General features: G+C 41.3%; 1 protein-coding gene across 1 annotated transcript in view; it reads right to left on the bottom strand.

Annotated features, from left to right (window-relative positions):
* The window catches only part of vegfc (vascular endothelial growth factor c), a 58,078-nt gene extending 39,166 nt beyond the window's left edge, over window positions 1–18,912 (bottom strand). Inside the window, exon 1 of the mRNA XM_017464989.3 lies at window positions 18,258–18,912. Coding sequence (XP_017320478.1) covers window positions 18,258–18,377 — 120 coding nt within the window. The 5' untranslated portion in view covers window positions 18,378–18,912. The remainder of the gene's footprint in view (window positions 1–18,257) is intronic.
* Window positions 18,913–19,123: the final 211 nt, after the last annotated feature.

Consider the following 19,123-nt stretch of genomic DNA (forward strand, 5'->3'; position numbering starts at 1 on the left):
CACTTTCTCTGTGATTACACATCAGCCGTGTTTAATCTGGGAAAGCGGTCCTCGGTGACGCAGCGTGTCGGGTTTAATGAGTGTTTAAGAGATGAAGATGCAGACAGCGTCGCAAATGCACGCAGAATTTAGAGCAGCCACCCACCTCGCTCTCCACACCACACACCGACTCTCCACACGTCCACGTTTTTACCGGATTTCACTTCGGTTATCAAGGACATTGGACACAGTCGGTCTTGAGCAAAGTGATCACGTGCCAAGGAGAGTCATTAAGCACTTAGCATGCGCTCGTGATAAACCACAACACTCGACACACAATGGAATACAAACATGGAAAAAGTCCATTCTGTCCAGTTCTGAAAATCTTTCTTCTGCGTCGGACATGCTTTGATATGCAAATGAACATTCCGTAATATACAGTATATGCAAATTAGTCAATGGCATCATCTGCTGACTTCTAGCGTCTTCTGGCGCATGCGTTAACTACTGAAAAGTTTTCACCAACAAAACACGTTAGATCGGATTTACAGTAGGTTGGGGGTTCAAGCCGTTCATTTCAAGTGTCCCGTCAAATAACTATAAGAAGTCAATAATAAATATTATAACGTTGATTGCCTACAGTATCTCTAAAGCACATCTGAAACCATATTTGGCTCTGAAATTGGTTCAGTTCTCAGAATTGGTCATTATTTGAACATACAGTGTAAGCAGTAATACCGGATTAATTCCCCAGCTGATCCCCCCACTGATCTATCAGATCCTCACTGATTACTGAAAAAGCATCCATTAAAAATGCCATCAGAGACGACTACTACGTCTAGCAAGTCGAATTGGCTAAGACTTTTACAGGTAGCATTTTACAAACCACGTCAACCCTCACATTCATATAATAAAGTTCTCACATAAAGTAAAACATTTATATCAGATGTGTGTTCGCATATCTCTCAATCAGATCTTAAAGGTAGTGCGTGTCATCTGAGAACGTTGAGTAACGTTGTCTTTGGACAAACCTAAAGCATCCTCCTCAACTGTTCTGAGGTCAGTTGAGTCCTTGAATGCAAGTAGACTGCAAAGAATTCATCAGAACATTGCTATTTGTTCTTATTGAATTTGGCGACTGAAGATGAGACATGGGAGGATCTTACGAAACCTTCGGAAACGACGGACGTCCAGACCTCAGTGTCCTCACGGTTAGGTAGTGCCATGCGCAATGATTATAATACATGCAGTTCAATTTTCTCAATGGTTTATATGATATCATATTTCTTCATCATAATCACACGACCGGCTTGAGAGGAACGGGAACGAGAACGGGAAATCCGCCGGTCTAAAAATAAAACCTGCCTTACAAACTTTTAGCTACTGGGATTTTCAATAGACAGAACTGTCCTTAGAGGTTGTGTTACAGCTACAGTGAGAATTCCCATATTGTGGAATGCTATTAGACCACAGGTGATTCAAACATGCAATGAACAGTCGTTTGCCAACAAATAACCAAATCCTACTCTGTTTCCGGGGCTTTATTTAAAAAAAGATAATGACATAGACTTTACGCTTTCAAGCTGAGGATTACTTTTACAAATCTGTATTCAAGGTGATTCGAACTGAATGAAAAAACAAAACAAAGAGAAAAAAACCTTTTCGAGACGTGTTGCCGCCATCAAAATTCAAAATCACCTTATTATTATTATTATATTTTTTTTTTTGTAAAATGGTACATTTCCTCAGTTTAAACATTTGATATGCTTTCTATGTTCTATTTTGAATGACATACGAGATTGCATTCTGTTTTCATTTACATTCATTTACATTTCACACAGCGTCCCAACTTTTTTGGAATTGTATTTGCGGTTGGGGTTGTATTTCATGAGTTCACCAGAGAGAGAGAGGGAGAGAGGGAGAGAGAGAGAGAGAGAGAGAGAGAGAGAGAGAGAGAGAGAGGCTGGAGAGGGAATGACTGCTCTAACATAAATGCTAACAGGAACCTGTGGATGATCCGCAATATTAAACATAACCCTAAATGGGCAAAAAGTACCATATATTGTTGTTTAATTGATCAAATATTGTAATGAGGATTGGCACCCTGTCCAGGGTGTACCCCGCCTTGTGCCCCATGCTCCCTGGGATAGGCTCCAGGTTTCCCCGTGACCCTGAAAAGGATTAAGCGGTATAGAAGATGGATGGATGGATGGATGGATATTGTAATGATTGGCAGATTGCTGTGTTATAAGAGGAATAGAACACTTCAGGGCATGCTGGTAACGGAAAATAATGAACGTCTGGGTGGTAGAAGTAACTCCGCCTCATCACACCACCCCAACACAATGTTGTATTCATCACCGAACAGCAAATGTTAATATGACGTAGTTTAAATAGTTTCTTATGTAGTTACAGGATATCAAGGTAGAGGGTTTGGAGGTTAAAGAAACAGGAAGCCTGGCATACCGTAATACACAGGAACAGCATCAGTTGTGATTACGGCTGATGCACTGCACAATCTAATCTAATCAGGTGAATAACAACAGGGAGGAAAGTCAAGACATCAATAAAAAACCAAAGCAGTACCATAATAAGACGAGTCAGTGTATCCAACAGGCACCGTAATTGTGACTGAAGTGTGAGGAGGTTTTGCAAGGATGTAGCGAGACGATGTTTCGGATTTCCTGATACGAAGGAGAGGGAAAAAAAAAAAAAACGCATTCCTGTTTCATGGCTCAAAGTCTTTTCTCTGGCTGAGAGTCAGCGACATACAGGCCAAATACGGAAGTAAAGCCAAGATTTTGGAGTGGTTTTGCGAATATCCACAAGTTCATAAGCCTACGCAGGATGCCTCAGTTCAGCGAGGGAAATCCTTATGACCTCCATCTGAGGGGGGGGGAGAAAAACCCCCCAAAACTCGCACCAGTTCCACAGCATATCATCCATCTCCTCGTTACGTTACTCAATCCGAATCTCAGAGCTTGAACACACTGTTTACTGCAATGATTTGCGAAGCTCTAAACTTTTCCATTCCTGAAATCTTTATTGAAACTAGCACGAGGCTGAATATATGACTCATCATGTCAACCAAAATATTTGAAAAACAATGTCATAACAGACATGCTTTAACTGTAAATCCTGCGCTGATATCACCGAGACGCATCGCCAAGCAAACCAAGGGGACGAAGGAGTGTGAAACTCGTTCCCATTTGAAATCTACTCGAGCGTGGAAAGGAGGAAATAGTGCAGCTGGAACTCAGAGGAGCGACACAACTGAAAGGAAACTGGCTGAGACTGAAAAGCAAACAAAGAGAAAACAAGGTCACCTTATTACTTCCTTTCACATCGTGACCATGAGTGCGACGGCACTTTCCATCTGCGCTATAAAAAGCAAACTGCTTTAGCAGATATTCCTCTGTCCAGGACGACAGGAAAATAATCTCTCCAGACCAAGACCTCATAAACGCACTTTATACTATGTGCTCATAATAATAATAATAATAATAATAATAATAATAATGTCAAGTCTATTTACTGAAAAGATGTTTATATTTTACTATATATTGGTGTACATATCAGAAGAAACATGACAGGTTACTATTGGTACAGCCTGGATATTTATAAAAATTTCCACAATATCAGTCCACTATCAAATATCATCATACACAGTGCCCACCACTAATATTGACACCCTTGTTAAATATGAGCAAAGAAGGCTGTGAAAAATTGTCTTTATTGTTTAACCTTTTGATCTTTTGTTAAAAAAAAAATTCACAAAAATACTCTGCTCTCATTCATGTGAGAAAAATATATTTGAAGTATATTCCCACTGATATTTAACTTTTTTTTTTAGTACACCTGGGTGACTAGGAACAGGAAATTTTTCAACCATGACTTCCTGTTTCACAGGGGTATATATATGTGGTAACACACAGGCCAAATTCCCTTAGTTATTCATAACGATGGGTGAGAGCGAGGAATGTAGCTGTGATGTGCGGGAAAAGGTTGTTGAGCTTCACAGAATGGGGCGTGGCTATAAGAAAATAGCACAAGCATTGAAAATGCCCATTTCCACCATCAGGGCAATAATTAAGAAGTTCCAGTCGACTGGAGATGTTATGAATCGACCTGGAATTGGACGAGTGTCTGTATCGTCTCAACACACTGTGAAGAGGACGGTTCGAGTGGATTAAAAATCTCCAAGGATCACAGCTGGAGAACTGCAGGAGTTAGTCGTGTCTTGGGGTCAGAAAGTCTCCAAAACTACAATCTGAAGTCACCGACATCACCACAAGTTGTTTGGAAGAGTTTCAGGAAAAAGCCTCTACTCTCATCCAAAACTCGAGCGTCTTCAGTGTGCAGACACGACTGGAACTTCAAATGGGATCGGGTTCTACGGTCAGATGAAACCAGAATAGAGCTTTTTGGTAATAAACACAGAGGTGGTTTTGGAGCACACAGAGAGGTAGCCGTATGGAAAAGTACCTCATGCCCACGGTTAAATATGGAGGAGGATCTTTAATGTTTTGGGGCTGTTTTTCTGCCAGAGGACCTGGACATTTTGTTAGGATACATGGCATCATGGACTCTGTCAAATATCAACAGATATTAAATGAAAACCTGACTGCCTCTGCCAGAAAGCTTCAAATGGGCCGTGGTCGGATCTTCCAGCAGGACAATGATCCAAAACATCATCAAAATCAACACAGAAATGGTTTACTGACCACAAAATCAAGATCCTGCCCTGACCATCCCAGTCCCCTGACCTGAACCCCATAGAAACCCTGTGGGGTGAACTGAAGAGGAGACTCCACCAGCGTGGACCTCGAAATGTGAAGGATCTGGAGAGATTCTGTACGGAGGAACGCTCTCAGATCCCTCGCCATGTATTCTCCAACCTCATCAGGCGTTATAGGAGAAGACTCAGAGCTGTTATCTTGGCAAAGGGAGCTAGCACAAAGTATTGAGTAAAAGTCTGCCAAGAATTTTGGCACACCTATATTTAACAAACATATTTTTTTGATAAACCTGTGTTTTGTTTGCAATTGTTTGATATCCATGAGAGCAGAGCATTTCTGTGAATACTCTGAACAAAAGCTCAAAAGGTTGATCAGAGCCTTCTTTGCTCATATTTACCAAGGGTGCCAGTATTAGTGGAGGGCACTATAAGATGCAATCATTTTGCTACAAATACAAAGTCCTACAGAAATTAAATGTATAATTATTTCCATCTTTTTCTTGGCATTGTGTTTATCATAATTCGTCATAAATCCTTTTCATGTTTTTTGACGTGAATTTTGTGCAAAAACATCACTTCTTTCTGTTGATCTTTTATGTCTTTTTTTTTCCTTGTCTCTTCCATTATATTCTATAGTTTTATTTGTACTATTTTATTTCAGTTGAACTTTATTTGTATTTTTCATCACGGCCAAAAGCATGAAAAAACATATTTTCGCTAGTACCCTCAGACGCTTCTTCACCTCACTTAACGTGTCTTCTACGTGTCCCGCGATCGACTCAGTGAAGAACACTGTAGACAGTCAGGAAGTGAGCATTTGCTGTTGTACAGCAGAAGAACTGTAAAATCGGTGAAATCGGAACACCCAGAATCTGCTCCAAACTTTATTCTGATCCTCTGGAGACGAACGATGTGACTGAAGCTCTAGAGAATGAACACTCGAGCTCTGGAGTAAAAGACATTTCAAGCTGTGTTTCGAGTTCCCCTTCATACTGTGACGTCGTCCTGTCGGTGGCCATCGAGATTTTCATTTCAATCTCTGACGAGTTCAAAACTCATGAGCTGTCTTTGGTTGCAATGGTAATAAATCCATTATAGATATAACCCAAGTCATAACTTAATGCAAGTAAAGAATTAGTGAAACAGGCCTGATTGGATATGGGCTGCAATGCATAATTTATTCTGAAACTCCATGCTTTAAGGCCCGAGCTCCAGCTGCTTGTGCTCTGTGAGATTAGAAATGGCTATTCCAGCCACAAAATTTAGTTAAGGCTTTTGCGGTGCAATAAAATTATTAGCCTGGAATACAGGCTACTATTAGTGATACCACAGGGATATTAATCCCAATGATTTGTAACCCAAACATCTGAATGCCCATTCTCTGTGCCAATAACGCAATCGTTTAAAACCCTTTAAGAGACGCAAAGTGCTACTTACTGTTGTCTAAGCTTGATAGCTTCTACTTTGGAATTAGGTTGATTTACAGAGCAATTTTGGACAAAGTCAGTCTTCCAGAAAGAACAGAAGCCAAGAAAAAATAGTGTAGCTTGCGTAGGAATGAATGATTGTTCTCTTGTTCTCAGTTTTTTCCCCCCAGTTAGGCCTACACACATCAGAGACACATATACATACATGTATATAGCTAGTAAATAAAGGTTTGTATTGAGCTCTGATTTTTAAAAGAGATATACAGTTCATAGATGAAGGATGTCTGAGATTAACCAGTAGATTCTTCCAGAACATTGACACAATCACCACAAAAGCAAGACTAGATTCTGTTTCAACCAAAACCGAGGAGGAGCAGGACCATATTCAAACCATATCCGCAGTGTCAGACAGGGTCGGTCCGTTTAGAGCTTTAAAAAACAAACAATTAAACCTCAGACCTCAGAATCTTAAACTGAACCGGAAGTCCATGAAAGCTAAAAGCGAGGTAATACGATGCGTCTTCTTTGCACCTGATAGGAGTCAAGCTGCAGCGTTTTCTGCACTAAAAAATGACTGACTGATCCCAAAAAATACACAGTCAGTTCCAACAATCCAGGATTCAATAAAAGCAGTGATGATATTTTGTCAGGAAAGAAATGGTCCGATTCTGGTTAATCGTCCAAGCTGAAAAATGATTTTTGCTTTAAATTGCTGGGTCAAATTTAACCAAGGTGTTAGACATATGAAAGAGAACCCAGTTGAATTCAAAAGATAAATAAAATGACTTTTATTTTGTTTTTGCCAAGTTGAAAATTATGCACTAGTGCATTTCACAAGTCCACAATGCACTCACTAGGCTTCTTTATACGTGCGCTGTATCAGATTTAACATAAGTGTACGACAACAACATAGAGGATCGCCTCACACCTCCAGGGTCGGGGGTTCGATTCCCACCGCTGCCCTGTGTGTGCGGGGTTTGCATGTTCTCCCCGTGCTGCGGCGGTTTCCTCCGGGTACTCCGGTTTCCTCTCCAGTCCAAAGACATGCATGGTAGGCTGATTGGCGTGTCCGAAGTGTCCGTAGTGTATGAATGGGCGTGTGAGTGTGTGTGTGTGATTGTGCCCTGCGATGGATTGGCACCCTGTCCAGGGTGTACCCCGCCTTGTGCCCGATGCTCCCTGGGATAGGCTCCATGTTCCCCGTGACTCTGAAAAGTATAAGCGGCATAGAAGATGGATGGATGGATGGATGGATATATAATTTCTCCCATTGGAAGCATTTTGTAAGTGAAAGGGGAAAGATCCTAGCATTGAGCCCTGAGGGACTCCAGAGTGAAGTACCATAAAGCAGGATTTTGGGGTTTGCGAGCTAACTTTAGGTTAAACCTAGGCCTATTTGGGCCACCAAGATGGATCTCCTTTTGGGTAGATCACCATGGTAACTTACACAACATTAGATCTCTACAGCATGCTAGTTTTCAGGGATAGACAGAACCCGTAAGGGTTTTTCTAATTCGCATTTATACAAAAGATTCTCAGACGATGGTATTCTGTACCTGTGTAAGCTTCTTGAGCCTGAAACGGTTTTTACAGAAAAAACGTAACTTGACAGAACCATTAAAAAATGCTTGCGTGGTAACTGATGAAACCCCAAGCATCCTGAGACCAGCTAGAAAATTTGATGCACAAGTTGCGTAGGAGCGTCTTATAATTACTATGTCAATAAATTTAAAAAAGGATTCATCATCGGTCCGCTAAATCGGCACGCCTAGCATATGCTCACAGCCTGTTTTGACACTGCGGTGGAAAAGCTGTTTTGCTCTGACATGTTTGCTTACACATTGAGGTTGGCAGCCTGCGGCTTCCCGAGACACAAAAAAGCCACAGTTTAGAAATTACCGAAGACCTTTGCACAAATACTGCTGATGCTCTAAGGCGCCACTCGACCACAAACCAGACTCATGATGCCTAATGGAGGAAGGTAAAGAATCTTTCCAGCAGCATTACTTAAACTGCTAAATCTCATTAAAGTCCTTCTACTGAAGGCGTGTGAAGTCGGCGGCCATCTTGGCTACGCTACAAGTAAGTTGTTCTCGGTCATACAAGAACAGGTTCCCTATCTAATCGAATTGGGAGTGACACACAGACTAGAAATCGATGTTTCAGACAGTTTGATCTGTTAATATCAGACACAAATATCATAAATAACGTAATCTTTAGAAAATGTCTTTTGCAGGTTGCTCCATTGTTTGTTTTTTCATAACTAATGGAGCAAAGTACACTATATCGTCAGTGTATAAATCTGATAGGTCAGGTGTGTTCTGCTAACATTTTAACCAACAAAGTGATTGGCTTTTTACTGAAGTGAAGGGGCGGGACTTATGTAACATAGCCGCCGTATTGAGCGTGACTTTCTGCTCCGTTGATATTTTAAGCAGTGGGCTGTTGTTACTCAAAATGTTTCAAAATGGTTTATTACGTGATATTTAGCTTCAGGACCCAAAAGTGACCCACATCCGGAGGCGGTCCGAGTACGGCTCGTTTGTGGGTCCGTTTGTGGTTCGATTTCTTCGTGATGTGTGAAAGCGACGAGGTCCCGGTCCGCTTCGCGTCTCGTCTCGTTTCGACATGCGTACCCGGAGGATTGCACCCGTACCCGTGTTCCGTCACGGCTGAAAACAACACGGAACTTTTCACCGTGTCAGGACGCGGGTCGTGCGTGGTCTCGGGAGGAAAGCTGCGCACTCCTTGAAATTTGGACAGACGATTGTATTAAACGCCAGCTATCCTCAACGTAAAAGTGTTTCTTTCGTTTTCTCGAAAAATGAAGGAAAGAGGTTATAACAGAACAGCGCTACAATGCCGGGTAAAAGCGAATAAAAACCACGACAGAAGTACACGAGCACCCGTGACAGAATGCGTCGAAGTGGAGATTGCGCTGAAATGAAGGGTTCCTGTCTCTTCTACGACGACGGTTTGGATGAAATTTTGGGTGCAAGCCGGGGTCTGAGTTCGTATGAAGTTGTGGCGTGAACAAGAAAGGCTCCGAGATCGTTTCATCGCTGAAGAAGACCAAAAAAAAAACCAAAAGAAACTGAAAGGAGCTTTATCCGACGGTGAACTGAAGAGGGAATCACGGCTGGGTCATTTCACCAGACAACAATTCAGAACACATGTGACTGAAGAAGAGGAACTAGAATTTTTAGAGCATTTACAGGAATCCTGATGTAAGAATCATCATCAACGTGCACTGACAGAATCTAAATAGCGCTCAACTTCACCAAGACCGGAACTTTTTTCATCATTATTTATTTTATCATGGACCAGATTTCCTTTATGTCAGGATATCCATTGCTGTTAAATATACCAGAAATGACCATGGACACTTCGAGTACTTCTTCAATAAGAGGATATCACGCAACGTCTGAAATCCTTATCACGAGTACAACCTTTTTTTGGAAGCTAAGAACCCTTAATGAACCTCTAAAGAACAGTTAAAGAGTGTAGGTTGGAGAAAATGGTGGGTGTGGAGCAGTAAAATAACCATAAATAACTTCATCCAGTGGAATGGGACCACCATAGGACCACCACTGATGGGCTTTATGTTGGTTTGATATCATTCTACACAATCACTAGGGCTTCGTAAGCTGCTGTTACTCAGAACACGTTCAAATATATACGGAATATTTCGTTGACTAAAGTAATAATTCAACCCAATCCAGTGTAGCAATACTGCCATCATGTCCTGTCAGCAAAGTATGGTACACGCTGTATCCTACACCCTCTGTTAAGTATTGTGACATATTTTTGCCACGAGTTTGAACTGTACAGATGATGTCGCAACCGCTAAAGACAGACCGCCGTGAAGAAACCATGTCAGAGAGGAAGCTGCGATTTTAAATCGCTTTTATCCGACACAGGAAGCAATGCAGATTTGAAATTCCTCTTGCTCTGGAAGTCTCAGCTTCCCGGTAGGCGACGTGTTCGAGCGATCTGTAAAGAAAAGCAGCGCTGCACTTTATCAAGCTCCAGCCGAAAACACCGTTGGCGAAAAGGTCAGAGTTCAGACAGACTGACGTTTTAAACGGAGTGATGACCCTGACTGTAGCCTTCGCCGTAAGAGAACAGAAAGTGTGTAATGGATAGCGTGAAGGCCACCAGCACTGAGCATTATCTCTCAAAGTCAAAGAGCAGAATAACCTTCAGATATCTGCGGTATTATAAATCAGCGAATCATTATCTTTTGATATCTGGATTAGTTAGAAAAATATTTAGTGCAAGGTTGTGAGTCCTACTATCGGGGGATCTTGAGGCACTTGGTGCGTGATGTTTGCTTCTCTAGGTTTGCACTCGTTCTACAAGGCTAATCTAGCTAACAATTAATAGAAGTTTCCATCCATCCATCTTCTATACTGCTTTATCCTTTTCAGTGTCACGGGGAACCTGGAGTCTATCCCAGGGAGCATCGGGCACAAGGCGGGGTTCACCGTGGACAGGGTGCCAATCCATCGCACAATCACATACACATTCACGCCAATCAAAATACCGTAGAGTCTTTGGCAGAGTCGCAGCACGGGGAGAACATGCAAACTCCGCACACGCAGGGCCACGGTGGGATTCGAACCCCCGACCTTGGAGGTGTGAGGCGAACCTGCTAACCGCTAAGCCACCGTATATACATTGCATATATTATCTTTAGGTGAACGGGTCACATGGATTTATTCACTCTATGTTAATGTATTCATTAAGCAACGAATAAAACACATGCTGTCATGCTGTTATTGGATAATAATCAACATCCCGGGGCTGTGATGAAGCAGACTTATTGTTATCCTGATTGTTATTACATGTTAAGTTGATTACCTCAAGATGAACTGTTTTACGCTACTCCTACCACACCAATTTGCCAACGATTACGGTTTTACGTTTATTAAAACAACAAAACGTCATATTTTTGAATCTGTTTCTAGTTACATTTAATGTTGTAGAACACCCGTGAAACAAGTTAGCTCGTGTTCTCGCTTACGTTATAGCAGCTATAAACAGTGGCTCCTTCACCGGCCGCTCTTTTTCTCTCCATTGAATTTAATAAGACCGAAAAATAAAAAAAAAACAAACGCAGCCTGTCACGTTAGAGAGAAACCGCAAAGCGTAAAGCCCTCCGTTCGCAAGGTGTCGGAAAGTTACAGCTTTATTTCTGACTGTTACAAAAACAAACAAAAAAAAAGCGCTGACACTGGAGACTCCTTCCACGAATAAACACAATCAATAAATAAACATCTTGTTAGATAAACTTCTCCTCGCAGAAAACGTCACAATATGAACAATTATACTTTTTTTTTTTTTTACACCCTGTGAATGAGCGGTTAATATAATCCTGTGATTTGTAGCTGCGCTACTGTCAGAGTTCTGATTGGTCAGAGCAACTTCTGACCAATCAGGATGGAGCATTCAACAGCATGGTGGTATGAAATGAAAATGAAGGGCTTGTCTTTGTTCTAATTAGTCAGTGCGACTAAACGTTAAACTATAAAATAGCGAGAATTCTAAATGATCAGTTAAATGGATATTTTGGCGGTGGTGGTGGTAGTGGTGGGGGGCACGGGGGGACGGGAGGTGTTTGGATTTGAGGTATTTTTAAGGTGTGAAATCAAATTGATTGAAAATGTCATTTTTGATTGAGACACAATTGCTTAACTTGCTAGCCTCGAGAACAGACGATATCAGACGGGAATCTGTGACGCGGTTTTATCTTACACAGGAAGTAATGAGGCTTTCTGCTTCCCTTTTCTGTGTAATCCAAGTTCAGTGCTATGGAAAAGATTTTCAAATGAAATACAGCTCCGTTACCGGCTACGAAAAGTAAGACTTCTGACAGTAAGCAAAAAGCAAAAAAAAAAAAAAAAAAAAAAAAAAAAAAAAAAAAAACACGTCTTGGCTGACTGGCTACATTTTTGGCAAGTCGGAAATTTGTTGCTTTGGAGTCTGCCTCACTGCGTAAAAGTGCCTCTCATATCGATAAAACATCAAATGTGACGTGAACGTATAACTGTATTATAGCTCTGGGGTTTAACGTGAATCAAGGTCCGTGCCATGGCCCGTACATGTGGCTTGTATTTCCTCTACAGTCTTCACTTCCTTTTGCTAAATATTGCATTCATTTTTGAAGGCTGTAAAGTTGTTACAGTGCTGCACAGGTAAGAGTAAAGTGCCATGTTAATGAGCTGTACGCACGTAATGAGGTGCAGGCCTTCGTTACAGTGTCATAAACACAGGACATATGCGGCACAAGTGGGCTTCCCTGAAATTTAGAAACAACAAAATGAAGAATATTAGTCTTGGCTCAGTTGAGATAAAATAATAACGATAAAAAAAAAAATAATAATTCTGAAATTAAGTTCTATACAGTAGAAGCTTCCACAGAGGTTTCAAGCATCAGTATTGTGATCAGACATCTGTCAGACATGCTAGTGTTGCAAACGCTAAAACAAATACGATAACACGTAAACACCGACAGCCTGTAGGTCGGCCGGACAATTTTACATCCGCGAGACCTCACAGACTTTTCAAACGTTTCACTGAACATCTTCACTCTTTTATCATCAACGTTCATTTTTATTAAAGTGCGTCGTGTCAAAAACACCGCCGCGCGCTCTTATTTACATTTCTGAATTCTGATTGGTCAGAAGGTGTTGACTCGATTCATTCAGTTTCTATAGTAACAGCTCATTCACACGGACGTCTACTGTATGTTGGACACTCCATATAAACGGATTTTAAAAAAAAAATTGAATGAAAATTTCGTTGATATTGGTGACGTTTGCTGTAAAGAAATGTCTGGAGTGTCAGTACTTTGTAACCAGCGGTATGTTTTCCGCCACTAGTCAGAGGGGTGACATGACATGCAAGAGGGAGGCTGAAAAGGGTCGTAAAAATGGTCACGTGGACTGAAAATTTGATTGCCGAAATTAACTTCATCTGTATGAGACTTGATAACATACTGAATGTTACGGTTTATCCATTAGTCTAATTGTAATATGCACATCTATTCATGTATTTACGGTAGGTGTGCTACTTCAGCAGTTACAGTAGTTTGATGCCATGAGATTACTGGTGAGAACTGGAATTATTGTAGCATCAAACAAAAGCTAATAATACAGATATTGTCCAGACCTGATGGAGGGATTAGGTCCAGGACTGGAGCAAAGAATCAGCTTTGGAAGCAATAGAGCAGTGAAATACCAAGCAAGACCAACGAGGCGAAAAACAAAACTAGACTAAGCGCCAGAACGTAAAGCAACGAAAAAAGGAAAAATGTGTTGTATATTAATGAAACAACGAGCCGACATTGATTTCTTTCTCCAGACAGTCGTCCAAAAAAGTGCAAAGTACGATCAAATACTTCATCCAAAGTAAAAAAAAAAAAAAATATCTGGCCAAACCTCTCTTGAACGTGTCTGGCACAATACAAGGACCTCTAGGTTTCTTAACCTTTAAACGTGATATTCCTGTGGGGAAGCGAGAAAGAAAGCTCAGTTCTACACAACACCTTCACTTAAGCAAGGAGGTTTTCTTTCCCTTGTCAGCTCTGCCAAAGAAACCCAGCAATAGAGCCAGATAATAGAGCTGGAGTTTAGCCAAACCTGCTTCTGCTAGGATTACACACTACACAGTGACAAAGTCAGACATCAGAGCTGGGAAATTAAACTCTCCAGATGGTGTGAAAGTGGGGGGAAAAAAGAAGAAAGAAGAAAAGAAAAAAAAAAAAAAAAACACACCGGTCTTTTACAGTTAACGAGTGCAAGTATAATTCAATTTGCTCTTTTTATTGCTCCCATTTTACAGGCAAGCAATGTGCTTGGAAAGGAAATATTAACATATTCAGCGAGGCCGTAGTGTTTCATACCGTACCGTCACGGTTTTAAATTACACAGCGATACTATATACATTAAGAGATAACAGATATTAGTGTGTTTATTAACAAACTGGGGTCGACTAAACATCTGCAGCGATCACGAACAAATTTGGTCGGATTAACAAGTCGGAACCGTGTAATTTCCAGGTCACGAACATTAGAGAGCGTAGGGAGACTTTAAAGGAAGACGGCTTGACGGGATGTACACGTTTAGTATTGACGTACAAACAGTCATATAAAAGTTTCGTCATCAGGCATGATTAAGAGTCGTTTCTGGTCTATTCTAACCCCGAAATCTCGCTCGAATCTTTACCAATCTAAACTTTACGCACCAGTTGGCTCACGCGAGTCATAAGACTTTGCTCAACTCCGGCAGTGCAACGTCAACAATTCTACAGAGAAATAGATAATTACTACATCCTTGGAATTCATCAAGATCATGAGAGAGAAAAAAAAAAAAAAATTGACTTTTTTCACTGCCAGTCTGACTGCAGTTTTTGCCGCCAACAGCAGAAGACGTTTCACAACTGTTACACATAAAAATCGCTCGTACACGCAATACCCTTGGAAATACCACATCGTTGCCCAATCCTGAAGGACAGCAGAAGCATGGAGTCCCAGTGGAGCTCAAGGCCTCACGCTCAGTGACGTGAAAGTGCAGAACCATGGCTCCGATAGGACGGCTGGATATCACAACGTAGATAAAAATATAATCCCTTCCACCTGTGTGAAACCCGTCGCTCTACCTGGGTGGTGTATAGACACGTGCGTCTCTGAGTCTACAAACACACACATACACACAGGAGAGGACGGGGATCCCAGAGGAATTCCCGTCACAGCTCCAAGCCGTAGAGCCCCTTTTTTTTATTATTTTTTTTTTAAATATGAGAGGCATTTTGAGGTAACGAGGTTCCTCCCTTCATGGCTGGACAATTTTAATGCACATTTAAGCCTTAAAACCGATACTATGCAAGTTGTTATACAAAAAAAAAACATGAATATCACTTTTACAGAGGTGCTTACACTGCTAACGAGAAATTCCAGCGAGAAAATTTACAAATTTTACCCCAAAAGCTGTATCGTATCTTGGAAAAGATAGCAATTTAAGCAAAAGTAACCACTAACAGAAGCAAAGGTCACAGGTCCTTTCCCCTTCGGTGTATTATGTTTTCCGCCAGAGTTATTTGATGTTTTATTAGCAATTTACTCACTGAAAAATCCTACGTTTTCAGGTGTCTCCCATACTGCTGTAGCAAGAGATCAAAAATCGGAAATGCTACGGTTGACACATAGATGTTGACCTTGAAGTTAACCTTGAAATTCCGAGCTGTGGAGAACATTTTTGGCTCTAGATTGCTCGGGTCTTGATTCACATCAAATCTTATCAAAGTTAAAACTTAATGTAGTGGACTAGTGAAATGGCTACCCAGGGCCCCTCAAAGACCTGGGACAATTTTGAAAAGATGAAACCTCCCTGAACCTCCCAGAAGGTTCTGCTACTACAAAATGAAACCTAACTGCGTCTAACACTGTCGTTTTACGTTACTCCTACATAGTTCTTGGCAGAAAGTGCTGGAAGAGAAAATTGTTGGCAAGCATTTAGCAAGACAATATAGTCAGAGGATTAGGATGAGAGACATGACATCCAGGCGGATGTGTTGTTTCTAAAGCTAGTAAAAAACAAGCAGATGAACCTGTTACTGTCCCAGGTCCTAGGTATCGTAAAGGGAACGCAAGCAAAGAAAAAATGTCTAGAAGACGAGAAATTGTCCAGGGAGGTTTGGGCTACAGTGCAATAATCTGGGGTTAAATATTCCTACTGGCACACCTGCCCAGGTAAATCTATACAAGTGTAGGAGGAACTACAGTTTGGACAGAAAGACCATGATGGTCTTTTTTTTTTTTTTTTTTTGGACAAACCTTTTTTTCTGATTTGATCTGCAAACCAGAATCGGAAAGTTGGAACCTGCCGAACAATCCAAAGCAAGCAGGCAAAGTGTGGAGGAACCGTGGTGTCAAGGTCGCGGTGAATCCGGAGTCTATCCCGGGAACAACGGGCATGAAGCGGGAATCCACCATGGATGGAACACCAATCCATCTCAGGGTACCATACACACACGATCACACACTCATTCACACCTAGGGGCAATTTAGACAATGAAGAACCAGGAGGAAACCCACATGGACATGCTGAGAACATGAGAAACTCCATACATTCAGTAATCCAAGCTCAAGATCAAACCGTGGCGCAGTAAGACAGCAACGCCATGTCACCCCAAGTGGGGTCTCCGTTTTATCCCAAATAACTTCCTGCTCGAAGATATTAGGATTAAGTCTTGATTTTTATCAAGTGATAACAAACATGAGAAATTTCACACCACAGAAATTGAGTTTCAGAACGTCTTTGGACTCAACCAAGACCAATTCCATTACAATAATGAGTAGGACAGGAAAGAGACCAGTCATACAAGACCAGTGGTGACTTAATAATTATAATAACCAACAGATTACGGAAGTTCAACAGGAATTCTCTCAAATCCATTGCTAACCTTTTCAACAAGCTGCCCACAATGTATCCATCACTCTGAGGACAATCAGCCCGCATGGTACAGCTGTTGAGAACCGAGGAGCGGCTTCTCATCGGCATTCACATCCGAATATTCACATGATATTCACATCCGAACTTTTGAGCGAGTGAGAAATACGGTCAAACCAGTGACGAGTGATGCCTAGTGAGACCTAACAGAGTTGTTGATCCTTCCCTCGGCTTTCACGGCCACATGTGCAATTATAGAACGATTCCTCACCTCCGTGGCACAAGCACAAGACAAATAGGCCACATATGGATTTCAAATAAACCATTAACAAACAGCAATCCCTTTTATTTTCGTTCAATTTCGCCCCCATACTCCTTGGATTCCAGCTAAATGATTCTTAATAAGCTTTGAATTTTACACCTACTCCAGGGAAGTTAAGAAAACAAATGAGTACGGGTCTAATTTTGGGCAATCATGATCACCCTGGAAGCACACATTACTTATGGACATATGGGAAAGGATTCAAGTTGTTGTCAAATCTATATATTATATTTTATTTATTTATTTATTTATTTATTTATTTATTTAACATGGGAATATGGGATCATTTACACGCTTCACACCAAAAAGTATTGTTGTGTTTTGGGTTTAAACATGAGATATTTGGCAACATCAGACGATATGCACTGTCAGGGGGAAAAAAGGGTAGTGAACTGTACTCTTCCTTGTTGCTGAGCTAGTACAGTAGAGTTTGTAAGAAAATTCCTTTCAACTCCAAAATCAGTAGTAGAGGGTTTATTGTGGGAGGGCAACCGGAATAAATCAGACTTACAACAATATAATAAGAAACCTCCTGATTATATATTTGTCACCAATTTCACTGATCTCACTTTATTACAAATCACTTGCAACTATTATCACTTTAAATATTTCTTTTATAATAATAATAATAATAATAATAATAATAATAATAATAATAATAATAATAATAATAATATATTTGACTTATTATGTTGTTTACTCACTTTACTTGCTGTCTGATAGTATATGTCTTTGTAATTTGATCTGACGACATCATTTTCACAGAGATAAATAAATTACTCCATCTATCTATCTAAAAATTAATAAATAAATCCACAAATCCACCAGTGGCCAGTTGAACACAGCCAGTTAGGTGTTTTTCATGGTCAAATGGCCACGTGTTTGAGATTATCTGTCATTTTGTATAATCTGCATCTCTCTCTCTCTCTCTCTCTCTCTCTCTCTCTCTCACATACACACACACACACACACAGGGTGCCCCAGTAACACCTGCCCCAGACTCCACTCCTTCATTCCTCTGCTTCATTCACTCCCTCTCTAATCTCTCATCCATGCTTCCTCGCACCATTGCATGTTCTCACACTAATTCCACCCCTCCGGGTGTGTTAAGAACTTCCAGTTCTGAAAAAGCCCAGGCCAATCTGAAGAACACATTCTCGGGCAGACTTTCTGATCACAGAGCACTTAATACTGAGATGACCGGCAATGACATTACTACGATGGGACTGAAGTTCTTAAACCGCGGACACTACTTCTGCACATGCACTTTGATGTTTTGTTGTTGTTGTTGTTGTTGTTTTCTTTTCAGTATCACATCATGCTTTCTTTCTCGTGCTTACCATGCCATCATCTCCTTCCTCCTGCTCATAATCGTAGTACTCGTGGCTTGATTGGAAAGCGAGGTTCGCGTAGAGCAGCGCCGAAAATGCAAACCACACTGATACTCCAAGAAAGTGCATCTTAAAAGGGGGTAAATCTCAAATCCCACAAATATCCGATCTGATCTGATCTGATCTGAAGCTCCTGTCCGTGTCTGTCTCTCTCTCTCTGTCTCTCTGTGTGTCTCTCTGTGTCTCTCTGGTTTCTTGGATGATCAGTAGATCAGCTTTCAGAGAAGTGCATGAAAGTAATCCGAATGTGTCTTTTCACACAGACCTCGAGGACATATTTGGATGGTGATGATGTTTCTGCTGATGATGTTGTTGATGATGATGATGATGATGGTGGTGGTTGTGGTGATGATGCGTAAAATGTCCCTTTGCACCAGCAGCGTTGCCCGGTTTCTCCCCGCGCGCTCGGCTTTATGATGAAGCTCCGTCTCCGCGTCTCAGTGCGCGCATGGGCATCGCGTTTAACGCGCCGGGCTTTCTTTCTTTCTCTTTCCCCTTCCTCTTTCCTCTTTCCCTTTTCCACGGTGTCCTCTCCCGGTTCCGCGCCTGCTGCTCGTCTTTCGTTCTCTCCCTCTTTCTCCCCTTCTGCTCTTCCCTCCTTCTTTCCCTCGACTGATGCACTGCACGGCGTTTCACGAAGAGAAATAGGAGCCGAGGCACGCGCCCCCCTCCCACCCCGCCTCCTGTGCGCGCGACCACCCACCAACTTTTATAGACTTGTTTATATACTACACCATCACTATATACATCTGTACATCTACGTGTCTATGTATCTATAGAGCTATATAATGCACATGTGGGTATAGATCTATAGA

This window comes from Ictalurus punctatus, chromosome 3 (assembly GCF_001660625.3).
Source record: "Ictalurus punctatus breed USDA103 chromosome 3, Coco_2.0, whole genome shotgun sequence".
Lineage (NCBI taxonomy): Eukaryota > Metazoa > Chordata > Actinopteri > Siluriformes > Ictaluridae > Ictalurus > Ictalurus punctatus.